The sequence below is a fragment of the Pseudorca crassidens genome, chromosome 14, assembly GCF_039906515.1.
Source record: "Pseudorca crassidens isolate mPseCra1 chromosome 14, mPseCra1.hap1, whole genome shotgun sequence".
In the NCBI taxonomy this organism is placed as follows: domain Eukaryota; kingdom Metazoa; phylum Chordata; class Mammalia; order Artiodactyla; family Delphinidae; genus Pseudorca; species Pseudorca crassidens.
Window position 1 is genome coordinate 30,732,285 of NC_090309.1, and position 23,064 is coordinate 30,755,348.

General features: G+C 57.0%; 1 protein-coding gene across 26 annotated transcripts in view; it reads right to left on the bottom strand.

The window, feature by feature from the left end:
* The window catches only part of DYSF (dysferlin), a 222,467-nt gene that overhangs the window by 80,122 nt on the left and 119,281 nt on the right, over nucleotides 1-23,064 (bottom strand). For 25 of the 26 annotated variants that reach the window (XM_067704737.1, XM_067704747.1, XM_067704750.1 and 22 more), the window contains 6 exons: nucleotides 13,942-14,035; nucleotides 13,371-13,448; nucleotides 5,391-5,572; nucleotides 2,739-2,879; nucleotides 1,926-1,955; nucleotides 443-472 (listed from right to left, as the gene is read on the bottom strand). In XM_067704737.1, the coding sequence (XP_067560838.1) occupies nucleotides 443-472; nucleotides 1,926-1,955; nucleotides 2,739-2,879; nucleotides 5,391-5,572; nucleotides 13,371-13,448; nucleotides 13,942-14,035 (555 nt within the window). The remainder of the gene's footprint in view (nucleotides 1-442; nucleotides 473-1,925; nucleotides 1,956-2,738; nucleotides 2,880-5,390; nucleotides 5,573-13,370; nucleotides 13,449-13,941; nucleotides 14,036-23,064) is intronic. The other variant, XM_067704746.1, reaches the window with a different exon arrangement.

The window sequence follows — 23,064 nt, forward strand, 5'->3', positions numbered from 1 at the left end:
GGGCCCCAACCTGGTGCTTGGTCCCTTGGGCCAGAGGCACGTTCCCCACCTTCTTCCTAAGCGCTACGACAATGTTCGGCTAACGCCACCTCCACCAGCAAGGCTTCCTTGACTACTCTGGTCCCTTAGGAACATTTTATTCTTGAAAACATGCCACTTGGTACTCAGCCGGTTGAGACCCCTGCTGTCCCAGGGGTCTGGGCAAATGTGGCTTCCAACATAGCAGCAATCCACCTAAGAGCCAGATTCACACCAGGACACACCCCAGGCAGCCCCGGATCCACGCAGAGTGCGGGAAGTTAAACCCAGACAGGGGTCCACGTGACAGAGGCACACTGGAGTACCAGGAACCAGGAAGACTCCAGGGCATGGCCTTCATCTTCCCTCTGCCTCTGCCCACCTATCCCCAGCCACAGGCCACAGCTGTGAGGGGCCAGCTCACCTCTTCCAGGATCCCTGATGTATCCTGCACCTGGACCACACCATGGGACAGTCCACATCCAGGAGATGGTGGAGGGAGGAGAGGAAGGAGAGTAAAAGTTTACCATTAGTGACAAGGACCACTAGGCTGGGGCAGAGATCAACAGGCCAGATGTCTCCCTACAAGGAGCAAACAGAAACCACTTCCCATCTAGGGTGAGGGTGATGTGCTTCCCAGACGCGCCCTCTACGTGGTCCCTGAGAAAGTAGGTACAACAAACGTTGATGCAGAGGGAGTGGTGGGAGAGGCCAAAGCATAAACCTGGAGCCCAGGCGTCTCTAGAAGTGACAGGAGAAAGGAGAATGACTAACAGCCAGGTGCTGGGAAGGTCCCGGACCCTGTATAACAGCCCCAGGAGGCAGTCAGGCCTGAATCCCTGGAGCCACTGCTGGAGATGTGGACTTGGAGAACCAAGGAGAAGCAACCTACACGCCCAGGGCTGGCAGAGCTGAGAGCAGAAGCTTGGAGCGCACAGGGAGCAGGAAAGGGAGAGGGAGAGAGACTAGAAGGGGTGGGAGGAGAGGCAGAGGGAGGACTGGGGGCAGGGGGCAAGGAGGGCTTGTACTGTAAGGACTGTCTGCAGATCGCCTGGGCTCCCCGCCTCGTAAGGGGAGAAGCACCCAAACAGAGCCCAAACGACCACTTCTCAAAGTTGCAGCTGAGCCTGGCCGGGCAGAGGATTCCTGAATCAAATCAGCCTGTGTACCAGTAAAAGGTTTACATTTTTCATGACCCCCAGGAGAAGGAAGGGGAGCAGGGCAAAGGGAATGAAGTCTCCATAGCTAGTAGAGGAAATAAAACCGGATCTTAGTGGGAACACTGAGTTGGGAACTACGGTCTAAATCAGAGCTTCTGAAACGTGAGCGCGCGTCCGAGTCCCCTGCAGGGCTCGACAATGCCCAGGTTTCTGTGCTGCCCTCAGAGCTGGCTTCATAGGTTTGAAGTGGGACCCAAGTTTGGCATTTCTAACAATACCTCGGGTGATGCCACGCGGAGAACTACTGGCCTAAGTCGATGGTTCTCAGCCCAGGCTGCACATTCAAACCTCCTGGGCAGCTTTGAGAGATACGAAGGCCTGAGCCACACCCTGAAAGATGGGATTTCACTTGGTCTAGGGTGGAGCCTGAGCACTGCTGATTTTTAAAGCTGCCCAAGGGATTCCAACATGTAGCCCAGCTGAGAGCCACTGGGCTGGATGACCATGAGGTCCCTTCCATCTGAGTCTGTGATTCTTGGACTTCTCAGGGGAGAAGGGCAGGAAAGCCAGAGCTGGGCAGGGACCCCAGCCCCTACCCACCCTGCCCCCGTGGCCCCAACCGAGCCTTGCTTGGCTTGAAGCCAGGATGGTGGTGGTGCACACCTGCTCCCCTTCCTAGCCTGGGAGGGGGCTGCAAACACCGGGAGGGGGCAAGGTTGAAGAAGCAAAGGTGAGAGCGAGGCTTACCTCAAAACCAGGGATATGGTGGATGGCCGGCTAGGTGAAGAAAAAGAGCTTTGGTTAGGTGCCCGTCACCCAAGGCCCCACCACCTTTCTGCCCTGGCCAGGTAAACACATCTCCAACCACAAAATGACACTCATGGACTATGTCTGTGATCAGACAGTCCAGGGATTCGCAGACTCTTCCTTGGCGGACTAGGGACTCCTGCGAGGTGCCTGGTAAGCGAGTGCAGGGGAAGCCAGGTTGGCAGTGTGCCGTGTCCCCTCCAGACACTTCAGCCAGAGTAGCCTCACTTCTAGCCGGCTTCCATATTAGGGTTCACATCCCACTAAGAGCGAGTTTGAAGATGGGGCTCTAATCCAAACCCCTTATTTTACAGCAGGGAATCGGCTGGCTGAGGCTATGGTAGAGCCAGCACTGCAACAGGGGTCCTGCCCTCACCTGTCCCTGGAGTCCCCTGCCAGCCAGATCACAGAGGTCCCCCTTCCAGAAACCACGTCAGGATATAACCCAGAGAAAGATACATGCAATGGCCAGAGGACTCAGACATAGTAACACAGTTCAGATTTCCGCCCCAGTGTTCGATCGTGTCCTGATTTGGGGCTCAGAAAAGATGGGCAAGACCGGTTCCAGCAGGAGGCCCCACATCCAGAGGTGGCCCTTCAGTGCTCTCCACTAAGTGCAGGCCCTTGGTGGGGGAAGAAGAACGTAGCTAAGCCCCCTCCCCTCTATCAGACCATCCCCTGTCTGGGCCCTCCCCCTCCACCACCAGGAGTTCCCTGCTGGGCCTCCTGGCTCTGGACGTGGACCAGCCTCACCTTCTCTCTCTGGATGAGCTCAAAAGAGGCCAGCAGCTCACCCGCCGGCTGGTTGCCCCTGGTCAGCGGGAACCAGGCCAGCCGGGGCATCCGTTCCAGACTCGGCTGACAGATGCAGCGTCCCATAAACTCATCTGCACCCTAGACCGAGCATAGAGAGAGAAAAGTCAGCGTCCCCCTGCCCAGGGCTCTGGCAGCCTCAGAGCAGTCAGCAGACCTACATCTGGCCTCCCAAACTCGGAAGGGCCTCAGAAGTCAGGGCAGTCCCTGGTGCAGACGGTGAGCTCTGCTTCCCTCAGGGGGATGCGAGGGCAGCATGAGAGTGGCCTCCTGCCACTATTGTTAATGCTGAATTCCCATCGTGTTCCACAAGTCCCTTTGTATGTCCAGCTAGCGTTCACCTTGCCTTAATGTAATCAGGCTCTAAGCCCATTGGACAGGAGAGTGACAGCCTCCTAGCAGTTCTTTAATGCCCTCAGCAGGAGAGGTGTTTGACATTTCCCAGGAATGTGTATCTCCTGTTCATTTCACCTTCAAATCCCCCCAGTTTCCACATGGGGAGACTGTGATCACGCTCATCCAATTAAATGAGTCTTGTTCAAATGATGTTTTCATCTTATCATTCCGTTTACTCATGAGCCTTCCATGGCTCCCCACTGACTAGAGGATAGAGTGAGCTTGCGGACCGGTGAACTCCGACCTTGTGGTTAGCTCCCCCAAGGGCAGGGGCCGCAGACAGAACCTGGGTCTCGGCCAGATGATGCCACAGCTGTCGTAAGCCTCGGTGGCTCGCCCAAGGCACTCATCTGGAGAAACCAGGCTAGGACTGGGAGGCTACCTGCAGTCACACCACTGCTGGGGACATTGCCGAGAGCCATCCTGGAGTGGCCACCAGCTTCTGCATAAATGCCCACACCAGCGGGTGACGGTCCAGCATAGACCACTCAGAGTGGTCACCAGCCACAGCACTGGGAGGGGTCCCGGAGGCTCCTCTGGGCCCATCGTTGCCCTCTAGTCGCTGGGTCATGGAGAGGCTCGGGGAGGGGAGTCCTCACAGAGGCCAGGCCGCCAGGACAACAGGGGCTCAGGGCAATGGATATTTGCCAACAGGTACAGCCCCGTTTGACTATATTATCAATGAGCACAGCTCTGCTCTCCCCCAGGACCCTGGGGCCCACCCACCCAGAAGAGGCCATGGCTTTCTCCCCCGGGATCCCTCCCGGGCACTGGCCCAAAGGGGATAGAGTTCCATTGGTGACGAGGAGGTGAGGTGCCACTGGGAGAGAGAGGCTGTGTCCTGCCGGCCTCCCGCCCGCCCTGCACCAGCAGTCACACCTGCTTCTGCAAAGTCCCCTGGCCCTGGCCCCCCTCCAGGCCCTGCCACCTCCCGCCTCCTCCTGCCCCAAAAGCTCCAGGTCCTGAGCTCTTCCCCCGCAAATCCCCAAAAGACCCTTCCTCCAGCTGCTCGGCCCCCACGGAGCCAGCTCTTCCTTCTAAGGGCAGAGCTTACGGGTCAGCCTCCCCAACCCAGGCCCGCATTGCCCACCACCAGCCAGTGGGGCACCCTAATCAGCCTCGCCTTCCCCCAACCCCTGGTCACCACACTCTCCCTTCCAGTCATGGCAACTCTTTCTGGAAGCGTCTGTGAAGCCCTAGCCCCTCCCCTTTCATCTACTGCCACCCCCAACCCAGGTAGGGCCTCTTGGCCACACACTCCTCGGCCGACACAGTCTCTCTCTTCCAACAGCATCCCACCCCTCCTTTGTAACATGTCGCCCTGACTCCGCCACTCTCCCCGCTCCCCTGGCCTCGTACTCCTTTCTCCTCCTTCCCTGCCTGCCTTCCCCATCCTTCCATCTCCCACTGGCCCCCGTGCTGTGCTAACACCCCTGCCTCATCCCAACACCCCAATCTCCCATTTCCACCAGGGCCTGGGTCTTCCCACATCGCACATTCCAGCCCACAGCCCTCTCTCTCCTGGGAACCTTTCAGAGCTGTGCTGTCCAATACCGGAGCCACCGGCCGCCTGTGGCTACTTAAAGTTTAATGGATTAAAACTAAAACAATGAAAATTCGGTTTCTCAGCACACATGGCAAGTGGCCCTCGTTTGGGGGGCACGACCACAGAGCCTTCCCGCCAGCACAAGCGGTTCTGTGCTGTGCGACAGTCCTGCAGAGAGGGCCCCACCTGCACCTCACACTGGCTCCCTGGAGGAGTCCCTGCCTGGTGGTTCCTGAGCCCCGGCTCCCACCTGGCTGGGTGACCCCACATGAGGGGCCACCCAGCCCAGCACAAGTGCTTGATAACCGTGTGTGGAGTCAAAGCGGCCCTCGGATGGGGAGAAGGGACCGACCTGGGGTCTTATAAGCAAGTTAGAGACAGAGAAAACCCAGGCTCCTGACCACAGCCAAGCACCCTTGCCAGATCTGTACCCGCTCTCTGCCGTGGGCACAGCACACGTGGTGGCAATTCGTTTTTAATTACTCTAAAACAGTTTTCACCACTGCCTGTGGGGTTGGGGGAGAGGCTATCAGCCCCAGCCTTGGGGAACTCCCGTCTCGTTGGGGACCCACCCCTCACAGCAGCATCTCCCCTGGGCCCTGGAGAGGGTGGGCAGTGAGGGCTCGGGGGAGGAAGGTGGGCACACTCACATAGGTGTCGTGGTCGTACAGCTCCACCACGATGCTGGCCGGCTGCTCAGCGATGCTGGCCAGCTCACCGAAGATCTCGATCTCGTAGAAGATGAGTGTCTGGTCCCAGGTGGGGTTCAGGGTGTTCTTCACCACCACCGTCTTCTGGCTCTGGTGCATGAAGGAGACGATTGCATAGGGATCTGTGTGGGCCAGGCACAGAGAAGGGAGATGGGACACAACGGAGACCGTGAGAGTCGCCCGTTCAGGAGTCATGCAGCCACAAAGCTGGAGCAGAGCTGTGGCTGCCACTCAGGAGCACCGACGTCCAGGCTGGAGCCCTATCCTGGGGGTACCCCCCCACCTCCATCCTCCGTGAGGCCAGCCGGTGGCCACCATGGGGAGATGGGACCGAGGTCCCAGAGAGTGGGCGCAAAGATCCAGAGAGCTTCCCTCCTGGGCTCTTTCCTGGGCTGGTTGCTGGAGGCAAAATGAATAGATTGTGCATTCATTCATTCATTCATCCAAAAAGCACTTACTGACTGAGTGCCTTCTGCATAACAGGCCGGGGGCTAGGTGCTAGGGGCTGAGGATACATTTGGAGCAAAACGGTAATCTATACAAACAAACATAAAATGACAATTTCGATCATGCTTTGAAGAACACATAGGAGGTGCAGTGGCGTGTGAGAGAGGGATCTGGCATGGCTGAGTCTGCATTTCAGCAAGCTAACTGTGGCCGCCACCTGGAGAAGAGACTGGAGGGGGGCAGAAGTGGGTGCAGGGAGACCAGTTAGGAAACTACTGCAGGGGTTCAGGCAGGGAGGGTGGTGGCTTAGATGGGTGGGGGCACTAGAGAGAAACAAAGGGATTCAAGGGCTATTGAGCGGTGGGGGGGTGTGAGGGGGACCCTAAGATCCCTGCAGCTCCCTGACGCCCCCAAACTACTTTCCAGCCTATTGGCCCCAGCCATGCTAGCCTGGGACCCACCCAGGAGGCATTCCTTCTGCCTGGTCCCAAAGCATCACTAGAGAAGATTCTAGGGCAGTGGTTCTCAAATGTGAGCATGCAGCAGAGTCGTCTGGAAGGCTGGCAGAGACTGCTGGGTCCCACCCTCAGAGACTCCTTCATCGGGTCTGGGGTGGGGCCTGAGAATTGACATTTCTAACAAGTTCCCGGGTGTTGCTAATGCTGCCTTTCAGGACTCCACTTGGAAACCAACGCCAGAGAAGGTCCCATGGGACTGAGTGCATGTAATTTGGGACAAGAGCAAAGGGCTCGGAGGAGGGGGCTCCTCCAACTTCTCTCATTGGGGGCAGGGTCCAGTTTGCCATTTTGTAAGACTCGACGAGCCAGATGCTGAGGGCATGTGGACAGGGAAGTCTGGGGATCCAGGAGGCTGGCAGCTGGATGCTAGATGTCTGGCAGGGCTGAGCCCAAATGCTCTATCACATGCCCTATACCCTTGGCAGTTCCTCCATCCTGTAGCACCTTGCATCCTCTGCACCCTCCAGGGCAGCCCCCACGTGACTCAAGAGGACCTCAGTGCCAGACATCTAGAGCCGGGGTGTCCAACTGCAGTCCTGGGGCTGAGATGGGGAGATAGCTCTTCCCCACAGAGGGGAGGGAGCAGGCCAGTCTCTCCCTGGCCATCCAGAGTCCAAGTGGCATGCCACAGCCACTGCACAGGAGGTGGCAGAGTGGCTATTGAAGAAGTGGGAAAGTTGGAGTGGGCAACAGGAGGACTTCCATCAAGAGATGGGGTGGGGGACAGGGTCCAGGATTCTGGCTATTGCTCAAAGGGCTTGTTTTAAGGGGGGGGGGGATTCACGTTAGGAAACAGAAGCTACGGGCACTCACTGGCCGAACAATGCTGGGTTTGCCTAACAGGAGGCAGCCACCAGGCTAGGACCAGCTTGCCAGCCTTCAGGCACAAGAACAAACTGGGGTCAATCTGGGAGGGCTTCCTGTAGGAAATTGGTTTTGAACCTGATTCTGGAGGTAGAAGAGGGCAATGGGAGGCCCTTGGCAGAAGAAGGGGCAGGGGAGACATGCCCACCACATCTTGCCACGCCCACCAGGTGGGAGCCTCCCTGGCATGGGGCTCTCCTTTCCCATGCACCAGCCTGGCAGGGCTGGCCCAAGCCGTTCCCTTCCTGGCCCTGGCAGGGCCCAGCGGCGTCTGTGCATTTAATGAAACCGTCTGGCTGTGATACCATCAGCTCCAAGCTCGGCAGAGAACCTCTCCCCGGTTCCAGTAAGAAAAAGAGGGCGCGTTCCGATAAATAAAACCATATTCGAGAGCCAGCGAAAAAGCCCCTTTTGTTCCCGCCCCCTGTGCTTCCCAAGGCTTTATTTTTATAAGCGCGCGGGCCCCAGACCGACCGCGTTTACACAAAGATCACAATTGCACATTGTGGCGGCCATGCACGCTGTATTGGTGTTGGCAGCGCCCCCCACGCTGGCCCCCGAGCAGGCGACTCCTTCCAGCAGCCCCATCAGCGCAGGCAATGAGCTCAGCACTGGGGGAAAGGGAGGGGGTGGCTTTCAAACAAAAATCACCCAGACCCACACGCTCGCCCCGCCCGCCGGGGGCGGGGGGAAAACACACAACAAAGGCATTGTAAGGAGCAGGCCTGGAGGCCTGGGGCCTCAGACACTGGGCTACTGTGTGCTGGGGCCTGGCCTCTCCCCGCACAAGGCCCAGCCCCTCAAAAAAAGAGAAACAAGGGGGATGGGGTGTTGCTGAGGCAAGGTGGTCAGATGAAGGGAAGCCAGACGGACGCACAGACACAAGCCTCTTCCAGGAAAGCCAGGAGGATGGAGAGGCAGATCCCAAGGAGAGGTGGAGGGGAGGGGAGAGGCCAGCTCTTCCCAGAGCCACTCCAGGAGGGGAGGGCCAGCTTCAGCCCTCCGGCCTCACCTGCCAAGCCACACGGAGCACCCCCGGCACTGAAGCTGGATCGGAGCTTTGTGAGGACCACAGGCTGCCCTGGGAGCTCCAGCCAAGAACACACAAGGGTTCTACTGGACTCCATCACCACAGGAGGCCCCAGGCAGGTGACTGCTGGACCTGCAGCCCTGTGCCTGATCTCTGCTGTTCAGGCCTTCCCGGAGCTCCAAGGAGGACCCTTCTGCAGTCACAATACGCTAAGCTTCCCTCATGGGCCCTCCCTCCAACTGCTCAGACCACAGGGCAGGTGTCATCATACCCCTTGTCAGAAGAGGGAGCTTTGCCCCAGAAAGACCACTAGCCCCTACTCACAGGTGCCTGGGACCAGACTCCCTGACTCGTAGTCAGTGCTCCTTCTACCTGCCACAAACATGGGAAAAGGGCCCTTAAGACAGGTGGAGTAGACTGCCAGTAATCAAGGCATTGCAAACAAAAACTGCAATACAGCAGTATTTTTCCTATAAAATTAAGAAAAATCGTTTAGATTTATAAAACCCAGTGTTGGCAAATATTTGACGAAATAGGTACTCTCCTTTATTGCTGGAAGCAATTCAGCAACCCTTTAGAAAAGCCATCAGGCAGTATGACCTGAAAAACATAAAACTGTTTACACCCTGTTTCCCATATTTCTGGGAATCATCCAAATGAACCATGAAGCTATATGAACAAAGATGTTCGCTCCAGCGTTACCTGCGATCCGTCATTCGTCCACCATACAGTTATTGACTGACCCACATATGGTAGGTAGGCACAGTGCTCTGAATATGAAGGTGTACGAGACACGGTCCGGGCTCTGAAGATCATGGCTGCTGCTTGGAAGTGGTAACTAGACATCGGTTACAATACAAAGCGATGTGCAGCCTCACGGCGGAGCGTTCAAGGCGCTAGGGGTGGGGGTACGCCCTGGAGTCTGGTGGCGTCAAGTCAGTACCCCCAAAGGCGGTCTCCAGCCCCGAGTCTCAAGAATAAGGAGGTAACCGAGGTGGACCAAAGAGAAGCACAGCACTGGCAAAAGCACCAAAGAGCACTCAGGGAACAGCAAGTCTGGCTGAGGGGAGGAAGGTAGCACCCCGGGGCCCCAGGGAGGAGGACGCAGGCGGGCAGATCGCAAACGGTCCTGGACTCGTGCTCAGCGAGTTGGGCTGAATCCTGTCCATCAGAGTTCCCCAAAATGTGTTCTTCGCAAGGCGAGTTCTCGGGGAATGAAGGAACGCTAAACACGTTCAACAGACTCCTGCAGCCACCCCAGCCTTCAATGCCACCGTGATTCGTAAATCGCTAAGCGTGCAGGGCTTCCCAGTCTCTCTCGCTCAGGAACCCTTTTTAAGTGGAGCATTTCACAAGCCTCCAGCACACCTTGGAAAACAGCTTCTTAAGCTCATTGGGAGAATTCCCCCAGCCAAAGCCAAACTTAACAGAAAGCTGTGCTTCAAAAAGGGGGTGGGCTCGGACTGGAGTCCAGACAGAGGAAGCCCACAAGCAAGGGCTCCCCAGCCCCACCCCAGCCAGAGTCTGGATCTGGGGGAGACGAAAGCACTGGTCCCCACGGAGGTGACTTCAGCTTGGGCCAACCATGGTTCACCAGACCTCACTGTGGCCTGGCGTGGCAGCAACGCCCCTCAGGACCACCCAACTAGCACACAGCTTTGACCTCCCTGGAACCACGAGGCCGGCAAAGAGGGCACAGGAACTTCTGCTTTCTTGGCAGACACTCTACCCCCATAAATGAATAACTTGGCATCTGACCTACTAGCCTTCTCTCATCTCCTTCGTTAACCAAGGGGGGCCCCTGAGCCCACTGACCCATGAGACTCTCAAGGAGGGGTTTCTGGGTGCCTCAAGCTAAGGGCCATGCCCTGGAATGTGAGCTGCCCAAGGGTCCTCCCTCCTGGCGGCAGCTCTGTAAGCAGAGCCTATGGCTCCCTCAAACCACACCGGTGGTCGCCGGCTGGGGGTCGAGGCAAAGCAGAATTCCCTGGAGTATAACAGGGCAAAGGAGACAGCGCACTCCCCGATCCCCTTTGAGAAACATTCGTCTACAGGGAAGAGCAACTCAGCTCTCACTGCTGTTCACAGCCACGATGCTGCCCAGTAGGTACAGCACTGAGGACAAGTGATTTCTAAGTCCTCTGGAGTCCTGTCTTTTCTGTTCAAAGTAGATCCAGTTTGTATTCCAGATGCTCACCCAGCAGTGGCAACCCTGTCCCAACGTAAGAGAAGCCATTTGAATTAAGCATCATTTCACATTTTTTATACCTAATCACTATGCTGGCCACACACACGCATAAGCACACAAGCACAGGCCACACTCGCCCTTCCAGTGGTCCAGAGAACTGATGCCGGGCCTCCACTCAAACCCCACCCAAGGCAAAATCCTCAGGCAGCCTGGATGGCAGTGTCTCCACAAGCCTCCCTCCCCGACCGAGTTCAGTGTTATTCAACAAGTGTTTCCTGGACAATTCCTGTGTCCCCCACACCTTCAGTCAAGGAGAAGAAATAGAGAGAGCACTGGCCTTGTGGCAGCCCCAAGGCCCACCACACAAGGGACTAGCAGAGGGCACAGCACAGGCTCATGGGGGCCCCGCTGGGGAAAAGCCCAGGGCAGCAAGGTCAGAGCGCTTCCCAAGGAGAGCCCTCTGGGCTGCAGACGCCAGCAGGCAGGCTGGAAGACGACACCAGCGACAGACTCTGTGCCGGACCCTCCCCAGACCCCAGACATTCCTGATTCACACAGGAGTTTCCTCTGAGAAATGCCAGCCAGTGGCCACGCACAGCCTCCAGCCACCTCAGGGTCAGTTCCAGGGGAGAAACTGCTTTGGTTTAGGGTTTGGGAGTGAAAATAAACACTCTGGGTTTTATAGGTTCACCCGTGTTGGCTGCTGTTTTCCTTTCCAGCAGCCGCTCAATCAGGCCTTTCATTCAGAAGCCAGCGGCCAGGGCCTGGGCAGTGCCCTCAAAGCTCAAGGGATGTTTATTTGGGGGAGGGGGTGGAGCTAGGATGGAAAGTGTGACGTCTCCTTCGGCCCCGGTACAAGGCTGACCCTGCCTGCAGTCCCCAGAGGTGCGGGTCCCCGGGAGGAGCACCCTCCCTGCAGGGTCCACCCCCAGCCTGGCCAGTGGAGGACAAGGGGCCCTCGACCTGCACCCCACTTACCCACCCCCCACACACAAACCTGCCGCCTGCACCCCGACCTCTCACACCCTCCCCCGAAGGAAGAGGAAGCAAGACTGGGAATCAGGTCACTTCTCTTCTCCTTGGGGTAGGTGCTGATTTTCAGAAAGCATCCCGGCCAAGGTTCCCAGGAAGTTGCAGCTGCAGAGGTCTCCCCCACACTCCCACAACCCCCCACCACCACCTGCCAATCCCCATGTGCTTGTTGCCCCATCCACCCTGAGTCTGGCTGCGTGGGGCTCGAGAAAAGGTCGCTGAGAGGAGAGGAACACGAGGAAGCACAGCTGTCCCCAGGTCGGGGAGGAGCAGGGTCCAGAAAGGAGGACGGGCGCCTGGCCATGAGCTGAGTGCCATTCTGTGAACAGGAGGTCACTCCCATAGAAGAACTCAGATCTACTCGAGTGAGTAGCAAGCACTTGGAGTGGGGTACATCACTTGTCAGCTATTTTAACTCAAGCAGTTTAGCTTCTTCATCTGTAAAATGGGGATGTCCAATGCCTGCTTCACAGGAGAGTTGTAAGGCGCACGCGAAAAAAGGCCAGCAAAGCGCCCAGGCTCATAGTGGGCACTTAGTAAGCGCTAGCTCTTCAGATATCTTAGTGTTAGTTCTTTAGAACCTGCTGCAGGCTCAAGGGTAAGTCAAGGTCCCTTCCTGGAGGAGCTCAGAGTCATGGCGGGAAGAATATGACAGAGGTAGATGGCAAGTGATCTATGCAGTGGGTAAGGACTCTGAGAGAGGTGCTGGTGAGGTCCTGGCCAGGTGCTGAGGAAGCAACAACCAGCTCAGCTTGGGGAAGAGTCAGAGGGCATCTGGGCTGGGTCTTGAAGGATGAGTAGGAGTTCACTGGATTAAAAATAGGGAGGGAAGGCATTCTAGGCACTGAGCACAAAGGCCAGAAATGTGGAAGAACTAGACAAACGTTGACGAAAGTTGGTGCAGCCAGAGCTAGCAGATAGAGGGGAATTAGGGAAAGATGAAACTGGTGAGATCCAAAGGGGTCAGATCACGAAGGAGTTGTCTGCCAGGCTAAAGAGGTGGGGATTTACCTGTTAGTGTCTATGTCTGAAATCAGGGGAGTGACATGACCAGCTGTGTCTGGGGTTGTGTGGAAGGTCACAGGGAGGCCAGGAGATGACTGGAGCATTCACATAAAAGGAGCAAGGCCAGTGTGAGACGGCAGCCACGATGCAGAATAGGAGGGAACAATCTCCGAGACAGATTCAGGAGCCAGAATCAACAGAACTGGGCACCTGGCCGTTAACCAACCTGATGGGTAGTGGAAGCGCATTGACGTGATCCTAAGACCAAGGTGGGACGTAAAGGGGGGCCTGGACCTGGGGGAGGGGTCCCGAGGAGTTCAGCTTAGACAAGATGAACTGAGGTGCCTCTGAGGCTTCTAGGGGAGACATAGAAAATGTGGCTGGACATAAAGAACTAAAGACCTGGAAGCTTCCCCAACAGGAGTGGCTACTGGGCTGCCTGGGGGACCCCAGTGCCCAGAGAAGAGAACACACACAGAGCTCTCGGAAGCATCAGGCTTAGAGGGCAGTAGCTCAGTAGGAGCAGGTAGGGCAGCAGGAAGCTTCAGGAGACCAGGAGAGAGGGGTCTCCCAGGGGCCAAGGCCAGAGGGGCTTTCAGGAGGAGGGCATGGTCAGTAAAACCAAAACCTGCAGACGGGTCAAGCAGGCCACCTGACAACCAGGAAGACACGGTGACCTGACTGCAGCCCTCACCTCCACAAACCCAACAAACACAGCGCCCCCCGACCCACCATAGGAGAAGCCTGGGCCACGTTCCCTGTGGTCTGAAGGCCCGATGACTCTGTTCCCAGCCCTCAGGCCCTGGTCCCTGGCTCTCCTCCCTCCTCCCACCTACCAGAAAAGGAGTCCTTGTCCATCGCAGGCAGATCCCGGGCCTGGTACATGTAGCAGCGTAGATGGTAGCGGTTCCCGTCTGCACCGAGGAAGAAACAGATGCCAGCTGAGGGGCTGGGGGTGACCAAGATCTGGGGCTCGAGGGGAGGACAGAGGGTGTCCCTAGAGGGGGCAGCGCACAGAGGGGCCGGATGGTAGAAACGACACGTGTACGCTATGCTGGAGTTAGCTGCTCTCAAGATCAGGAGAGCAGACCACAGCCCAAAGGTGGACCCCCAAGTGATGTGTCCTTGGGTCTGGTGACAGCTGGGGAGGTGGCAGAGGAGGGGGAAGGAGTGGAGGGGTCACAGATGATGGGGGCAGTGAGAGTGCACAGTGCCTTGAATGCTGGATTTCAGGCTGAGTTCACACACACACACAAACCAAGAGACACTGACCCGCTAACAAAACACCCAGACTCAGTCCTCCTCAGCCCCCACGTATACACCTGACCATGTGACCCACACAAACAGGAACGTCAGGCTACACACTCATCCGTGTCACCCCGGTAGACACCTCCAAACGTCACTTACAGTCAAAGATGCAGGAAATCGTGGGTCTGTTCACGCCAAAGCACAAGGTGGAGACAGACTTGGAATCTTCACTCCTGTCGTCCACCACGCCGCCCTGGAGATGGAGAGCTGGTCACCGCAGACTCTGACCCCAGAGCCTGGGGGTGGCAGGGAAACTGGTTCGGAGAGTCAGGTCCCCAGAGTCCTTTAGACGAGGCCCCTCACCTGCCCAAAGCTCTGATTTCACTCCAGGGCTGCGCCTTCCCAGACCCCAGTGTTAAGTCCACAGGGAAATTCTCCCTCTCTAGTGGAGACCAGACAAGCCAGAATGGGATTTTGAGCTGTTCCAGCCTAAGAGGTTAGAGTTTGCTAGAAGGAAGGACTCGAAGGGGCTCTCTGAGAGGGAATCCAGTGGGGATCTGCCCGGGCTGATGAGTTTAGGGGAGCCCGAGTCTGGAGGGCCCTGTCTAGCACCTCTGTCCCACCCAAGACATGTCTGGACACGGTGCTGGTGCCAGGGACACACGGGCACTTAGCTGGGCCCCCAGCTCTGGGGAGAAGCTGCACTGCATCCTCCACTGTCTCTCATCAGCTCCCACTGCGCTGACTGTCAGAGGAGGCCTCAGTCTGAGGACAGGGGACAGGAGTCGACGCAGGGTGGGTCTGCACTCGGCCTCAGAAGCTGTGTGTAAACCTTGCCCTTGTTCGCGCTGGGCTCTAACCACTGGGCCCTAAACAGCCTCCTTGGACCAGATGCCCACCTCCTTGGTGCACTGCTTCCCTCCACCACCACCTCTGCCACACCGCAGCCCCTCATCAGGGATGAGCCCCAGCGGGGACCTCAAGGCCCCCACAAAAATTGAAAATGTGCCGGTCACATGGCAGCCTGTCCTTCCAGACCTGGCTTTCTGTGATACCAGCTCCACCAGCCTCCCACGGCAGAAGCCCAACAGAGAGACTGCCCGCTTCCTCTGCAAGCCCTTCCCCCCTCCCCACACTGTCACCTGCCCCAGTCCCTCGCCAGTCCCTCTTCCCAACACACAAGCACGCACACCCTTGAAAGAAAACCCCGGCCTCCCCTCCCGTGGCATTTTCACCCCGCCCAGGCCCACCCAGAGCAGCCACTTCCCAAGGCCACCATGCCCCCCACCTGGCGGCAGCCATTTCCCAGGAGTCTCGACCTCTCCCCAGGCCCTGCAGCTACATCGTGGCCCCACCCCCCTAGATGTACGGCCACCTAGGTGCTCCTCCTCTCCAAACCATGCCCACCCTCAGGGCCTAGCCCCAGACCTCCAGTCCAAGAAGCTTCCCCGGGTGCCCGCCCGCTGGCTTCCGATCCGCCCGCACCCAGGACCAGAACCAGCTGCATTACCCACACTGAGCACCCGGCTCCCGGCCTGAAGCCCTCCATGGCTCTCGCCACCTGAAGGGTCCTGGTCAGACCCCCAGTGCCCTGCTCCCCCTTCCCCCTCCAACACCAGGGCTTACTTCCCCCAAATCCAATCGGGCAGGCCACGCTCCCCAAAGCTGGCCCAGACACGCACCTGCTCCCAGTGCAAGCTCCTACCGTTCCCTGCCAAGAATGCTGGTCCTCCCCCAGATCAGCTCATCTTAGGACACCAGGGAAGGCCTGCCCTGGTCACTCTGGGTCAACAAGGAAATGCAACCTAAAGGTAGGCAGTCATCCTCTGCTCCATCCCACAGAAGAGCCCATAAAACATATACGGGGGAAAGACATGTTCATCTGCTCTCCCGGGGGACCCACTGAGGTCCGGCTACAACGGGGTGGGCTCTGGCTCCTAGCACAGGACACCCCACTTTCTGGCAGGAAGATACGGTGACCCCCCCCCCCCGCCTTTCCTTTGGCCACAATTTCAACACAAGCTCTAGAATCAGATTCCTTGGGCTCCAGCTACCATTTACTAGCTGTGTGACTTTGGGCAGGTTGCTTAACCTCTCTGCACAAGTCTCTATAAATTTGGGATAATTCTCCAGTATCTATCTCAGAGAGTTGCTGGGATTCTTAGGAAGACAAATCACATGTTGTGTTAGCACACCACCTGGGGAAGTCATAAACCATGAAGTTACTAATTGTGCTCAGGGGTGGTATTCATATACCCCATATTTGTTCAAAATTGTTCCAGGAGCTGGAAAAGTAGACATTTCAGTGCAACGTCGCAGTCCTGGGCAGAAATTAAAATCAGTCAATCAAGCAATCAACCTCTCTCCACACACACACACACACACACACGTGCGCACGCACACACACACGTGCACACACATGCATACACACATGCATGCGCACACACACACACACACACACACACATACACACAGGAGAGCAGGACAACAGGGAGGGATGCCATACTACAGACAGGTGAGAACCCAAAGGCCACAGCATCTGCAATCTTCCCTCCCGGCAGGCGTGGGTCCCGGGCATCCTGGGTTCCCGCCAGGAGAGGCGCTGGGCCCAGCCTCACAGCTCTGGCCCTGCCGCCACCCACACCAAGCCCAGCAGCTAGTAGCTCTGGCCGCAGGGTCTACGAGGCCGCACGTAGAGCCGGAGCTGGGGGCCCAGCAGGCCACCCCAGGCGTGAGGTACAGGGACGCCAAGGAAAGCAGGTCAGGATGCTGGAACCAGGGTTCGGCCAGCCCCCAGGTGCCACGAGGCTTAGCGCAGGCAGCTCAGAGCGCCTTGGTCGGGGGGAGGGCAGGCTCTGTAGCCCCTCCACCTCACCCTGGCCACACATATGTCCCACGCCAGCAAGTAGGGCACTGAGGTGAGTGCGGGGAGGGAAGCCGCCTCCAGCTCCCATGGGCCCCGTGATTTCTCTCTCCCACCAGGTGCCTGCAGGGACCTCCACGCTTGCGGGCTGCCTCCAGGGCACATCCCCACTCAGCGCGCACCTGCTCCAGGTGGCCCCCCAGCCGTGTCCCGTCAGCAGCGGGCAGCACTTTCTGGGTCTCTGTCCAAAGGCAGGGCCGCCTGCCTGTGATAAAAAAAGGTGTCCCCATCCCTGGGATTTCCACAAGGCCGGGGCCAGGTACCTCAGGTCCGGCTCAGTCCTGGCCCACAGCAGGCCCTGGCACCGAGAATGACACCCTTCAGAGGCAGAACCAGCGCTCCCTCAGAATGGCCCTGAGGGGCGGCCGAGGCTCTTCCACCTGCCCTGTCTCCAGAGGAGGGGCCCACAGCCGCTTCCCCTGGTCCACAGGGCCTCTGTCCGCCCCCACTCCCATCTGCCTCCCTTGCGTGGCCTTGCCTCCACCTCCCCTTCCCTCTCTGCTCAAGGAGACAGACAGGGGTTGCTGGGAAGAAGCTAGGAGAACCAGGATGACACACGCACCTAGAGTCCCCAGTAAGTTCAGTCCCGCCAGAGGAGCCTCAGCCCTGCGGTCAGCCAGGTTCCCAGGCTGGGCAGAATTCCACCCACACAGCAGGCCAGTGCCTTTACATCCTCTGGCCCACTGACCTTCCCAGGGGGGACCTGGGCTCTCCACGAATCCCCTTCAGACCTTAGGAGCAGAGCGGAGGCCGGCCCCTCTCCCAGCCCGGTGGCAGCCCCTGCGTTGAGTCTCCAGCAGTCAGCCTGCTGCTTCCACACTCAAACCAGCTGAACCCCCAGGGTCCCCTTTCTCGCCCTCAGGCCTCCTGCACGTAGTTCTCTCTGCCCTGCTCTTTCCCTGGCTTTTTCCTCAGACATCCAGTCTCACCTTCAGGGTCACCCTGCAAGGATGAGTTCGGTACACCTCCCGTGTGCTCCCACAGAGCCCCAGATTTCCCCCCTTACTGCATATATCACCCTCCATTGTAAATACCTGTTCACTGTCTGCCCCTCCCACAGAGAGCTTTGCGAGGTTCCCCCCATGCACCCAGCATCCAGCAGAACCCCTCACACACAGCGGGTGCCCCATTAATAATTAGAGAATGAGTGAATCGATGAATGAGCACACACTTTTCTGTGGAGAGCTGATGACAAAGACCAGCCCATCGCCAGGTCAGGGGATCAGCCTGCGCGTTAACACAGATGATCCAATGTCACGCTTTTTCCACTCTGAAGCATATTTTTGGCTTTCACACATGGACATACATGGCTCACGTTTGGGAATTTCTCTCAAAGCAAACAACGAAGTCTCATGAAAAGATGATTTGGGAGCTTCTGGGAAGCATCTCCCTCCCGTCAGCCCGTCCCTCTGACATGCCACTTGTGTTTATTGAACACCTACTTTGTTCCAGGCCTTTCCCATATTCGAGTTGGAAAATAGGTATCGCTGCTTGTGGAGACATAAAATGCCTTCCCTGACCAAAGGTCAAAACCCATGTTCACATCCACACCGTCACATATCCCACCCCACACACCCCAACCCCACATAACAGCCCTGTCTACTCTCTTATTCAGCCTTACTGTTCCTCATAGCACGTATTACCCCACACATTTGCTATATTAACATTTTTGTTCATTGTCTCTCTGGCTCCATGGGGGCACTGCTGTGTCCCCAGAACCCGCTACGATGCCTGGCACACAGAAGTCCTCAGCAAATATTTACTGATCAAGGAAAAAAATCCAAGTTGAGCCCCAGTCTCTGTAGGTGACTCTCCTGTCACATAATCACCCATTTTCTGGAGGGAACTGTCTGGGGCTAAAGGAACTTCCTGGGCCGAGCCTGACTTGAGGGAAGCACCCCCTGAGAAAGCGATGACGTTGGCAGAGGGGAGAAGAGGGGGTCAGTGGAGGCGCAGCAGAGATGCTGCCCTTAGCATCTATCCTCGCAGCGGAATCCTGCCGACACCTTACCACCTTCCAACAGGGACTGTGACTGCCTTTGTTCTCCAGACGGGCAAACTATGGCACACAAAGGCCAAGCCACTTAACGACTGCACGGAAGAAGAGCGGCCTGCGGCTCCCTGACATTGCACAGCATGTGCACAGAGCGGACGATCAGAGCGACTCATTCATTTTACAGACCCTGAATCTCCGACACAGAGAACATCAGGCTGCCAGTCCCCGGGGAATCGGGCTCCGTGTCAGGCACCAGGAAGCGGGGTGGGGGGCAGGTGCCTGGAGCTCACAGTGTGGGTCGGAGGAGGGTAGCTGGGGGCGCCTCAGGGAAGCCTGAAACTCAGATTCCTCACTGTAAAGTGGCCATCGTGGTAACACTCACCCCGATGGGCTACTGAGGAAAACACAGGGGGGTTCAGCCTTGGCACTATTGACATTTGGGGCTACATAACTCTGCTGTGGGAGCTGCCCTGTGCACTAGCAGTATCCCTGGCCTCTAGCCATTAGATGTCCATAGCTGCCCCCCTCCCTCTGCTGTGACCACCAAAAATATCTCCAGACATTGTCAAATGTCCCTTGCAGGATGGGGTGGGGGATAGAAATTGTCCCCAGCTGAGGACCACAGGTGGAAATTAAATGAAACGTACCCACAGCCCTTGACAGGTCCCTGCACGTAATCAGCATTCAGTGGTGCCAGTTTCCCTCTTGCATCTCACCAGTTTCATGCTGAACAATATCTTCCCCCGCCTTCATCCCTGCCCTCTGGCTTTAAGTTTGGAATTCATCACCATCCCTCTGCCACAGGACCTTTGCACTGGCTGTCCGCACCACCTGGAATGCCCTCCAGACAAGCTAACTCGAGCTCTTCCCTCAACTCAGTCATCACTGAGGCTTGGACACTTCCTTGACTGCCCTGCCTTTATCAGCAGCCCCTACCCCGCCTCTCCTAGCATCTCTCCTGCATCCATCTTTCCATGTGTATAGGTAAGGCATGCACGTTCCTTTATCCCCTGCACCTGACCCCAGTGTCTGGCACTTAGTAGGCATTCGGTGAAGATTTATCGCATGAAATGAATCACCAGCATCCCTGCCCTAAGGCATGTGCACAGCACTCAGGCCTAAGGTCCCAGGGAAAGGGACAGGAAAGTGTGCATCAGACAGCAACCTCCCACCCTCATGGGGCTCAGGGTCAGATGCCACCAGAGAAAGAGAGAGTGATGTGGGCTCACTTACACCCCAGGATGGGGCCATTTGTGGGGTGGAATGGAACAGGGTGGGCCCTTGGAAGGTCCCATTCAGGAAGGTTTCCCAGAGGAGGGGAATAAGAGGGGTGCTGGAACAGGGGCAGCAGTGACACGCTGGAGGCCTGCCCCCCCCCCCCAGAGCTTAGGGAAGGCTTGGCTAGAGGGGCAAGGCTGGGGCAGGGCGAGGCCGGGAGCAGCGGGGCTGGCTTCCTTCTGCTCTCACTTGGAGCCCTGAGCAGAACCAGGCTGCAGGGGTAGCTAACGGTCTGGTTTCCACCCACCCACCCTTCACCCCCACTCCGCACTCACACTCTTCCCCAGCCCCAGGCCAGGCTCGGGGCATTGAGTTTCCCACAGTCACATTCCTACCTCCATAGCTCATGCCGATGTGACTCCCAGGCTGGGGCTGGCAGCCACGCAGTCTGTGGCCACGCACTTGGTCTTGTGGCTAGCTGTGGGAGGGACCCTGCTGCTCGCCCAAGGGGACTGGGGGGCCTCCAACCCGCTGTTGCCCCGCTGGCAGCCACGGCTCCCTGGAGATGCCCGAGCTCAGGAGGGTGAGGAACTCTCCTTCCCAGATGCCAGGGCTCCCCAGGGGTCCCCTGAGCCAGTGGCCAAGCCCACCTTTTCTGCTGAGGGCTGACATCCCGGGACCCTGGCCGCCACACAGGGAGAAGGTGGGCAGGTTCTGGGAAAACAAGGAGTCCGTGAAGGGGACGCCTCGACCCACCTAAAGTGGATCCAAGACCGAGCAGCAGACCCCTGGCGTTTCTCAGATTCTTTCTGCACACAGGCTGTCACACGCATGCCTCCTCCCTCTGGTACTCCCACACGGGGCCCAGAGGTCTGGTTCAGGATCTATAAAGCAGAGGCACGGAGGAGACAGAAGGGGCCAGAGCAGAGGAGGATGCAGCAAAAAGACACAGGCTGAGCAGCGGGGCTCCCCAGGGCTGAGTAAGAGGGGGACAGAAACACAGAAGCCACACTCACGGCGGTCAGGAAAAAACGGAGCCTCGGAGGTGGCTCCAGGGGCCACCAGGGCACGCCCTGCCCCGGCGGAGTCAAGCGTATGGGTTTCAGGGGCCAGCTACCCTCCTCACCTCACAGGAAGGACGCAAGTCCTGTGTCTGATGGATCCAAAGAGCACAGGTGACAGAGCTGACAGGAAAGGCGCCACTACGGGGAGCCCCCATCTCCTTCTTTATGTAAACAAGATCAGAGGACCCCAGAGAGCAGCAGGTGCTGGAGCTGGCTCTCAGGGCTCATGAGAGATCGTTAAATTTCCAGCCATTTGCAAGCCGTTCGTTAAACACAGTCACTTGTAAAAATTAAATCAGATACATTTGTAACTTCAGAAATTATTTCTAAAACAAAGGTGATAAATATTCAAAAGCGTCACTTCCAAATTCTTCCACTACCTTTTACTGTTATCTTGCTCCCAAGGTGATTTACATCTAGAGTATCTGTGAGGTGGAAGTACTGTATAAACACTATATAATGGTGTGCTACTGCTCATCTCCTCCTATCCCCACATTCTGTGATCTCACATTGAGACCTTGCAATTGGCCATGGCAGGGATATCTAGACCATTTGAGCAAATGCTACAAGAAGAGCTGGATTTGTTCTCTGGATTTCTTTCCGGAGAGCCAGTTGTTAAACGTCGACCAGCACAGGCAGGCCTCGGGTGACCTGCCAGGATCTCTTCTTCACCATCAGCTCTGCTGGGATACCCAAATAACAAATGACAATGGAGAGAAGAGTGCTATAAACCTGTACAACCCAGCCATTATCCATAAGATTTCTCACAATATTCAACCAAGGAAATACCACTAAAATAATTATTACTTGTTTTCTCTGTGCCTCAGTTTGTTCCTCTGTAAAATGGGAGCACTAATAAAATCTACCTCCGGATTACTGGGAGGCCTAAATGAGATAATACATGAACAGGGCAGAGGGCACTGCCTGACACGCAGCATATGCTCTAGAACAGCTGACAAACTTTATCCATAACGGGCCTGAGAGTAAATACTTTCACCTTTGTCAGCCATATAGGCCCTGTTGCAACTGCTCAGCTGCCGTAGCAGCAGACAGCAGCCGTGGACAATGTGCACATGGATGAGCGTGGCTGTGCTGATACAGCCCTGTTTACACAAAAAGGCAGAGGGCCAGACTTGGCCAGTGGGCCATCGTTTGCCAACCCCTGCTCTGTAAGGGGAGGGGGTTATTTTTGCTGTGTTGTTATCACCTCCATCTGATAAGTGAGAAAACTGGGACCCAGAGATTCATGTTTTCCTTCAGGGTGCATGGGAAATTCGCTGGTAGAGCCCAGGATCTCTCAGGACCCCCGCAGGGCTCTTCCCAGCTCCTGCTTCTCCATCAGAACTCAGCACCTGAGCAGGGATCTGAGGCAGGACAGGACTAAGTGCCAAGTCAGGGCCCTGGGGAGCCCACACCCATGTCACTGCCCTGACTGCTCTGGCCTCCGCTTCCAGGGAAACCCCACACAGGCCCACAGGCCAGGCCAGAGGAGAACCCTGTAAAAGAGAAAACTTGGGAACACACAGCCCTCCCTTCCTAATCAGGGCTGATTGCAACCTTAAGTGAAATAGCAGGCGAGTGTGCAACCCCATTTAATTTACAGCTGGAGCCGGGGCTTGAGAGCAGCTGCGAACTCCTTGCAGAGCTACCGGCCAGCCCCTGGGGAGCCTGGGAGTGGAATTAGGAAACCTGGAGAATCCACAATGCCACGTGTGGGCTGGCACGAGTGTCTGTGTTTGCATGTGCCTGTGTGTCCCTCTAGGCTTTCCAGGTCTCTGAAGTCTGCAGAGGACGCTCAGGCAGGTTTTAGGCCATGCCAGAGTGCCTCCGTCATCAGGACGACTGTATGTCCTCGTTTGCCTAGCTTATGCCTATTTTCCAACATGATTTTTAATAGTGTCCAGACCAGACAATAAATTATAAGGTCACCCTAGCCACTGTGGACACACCCTCATGCGTGTATAATGACACACAGGGGGTGCAGCCGTCACACCCACCCAGCAGTAACACACACAGTCCATGCTTAGCTGTGTGCTGGCATTGTGTCTCAGGTACGCAGACACACAAGTTTCAGTGGACGC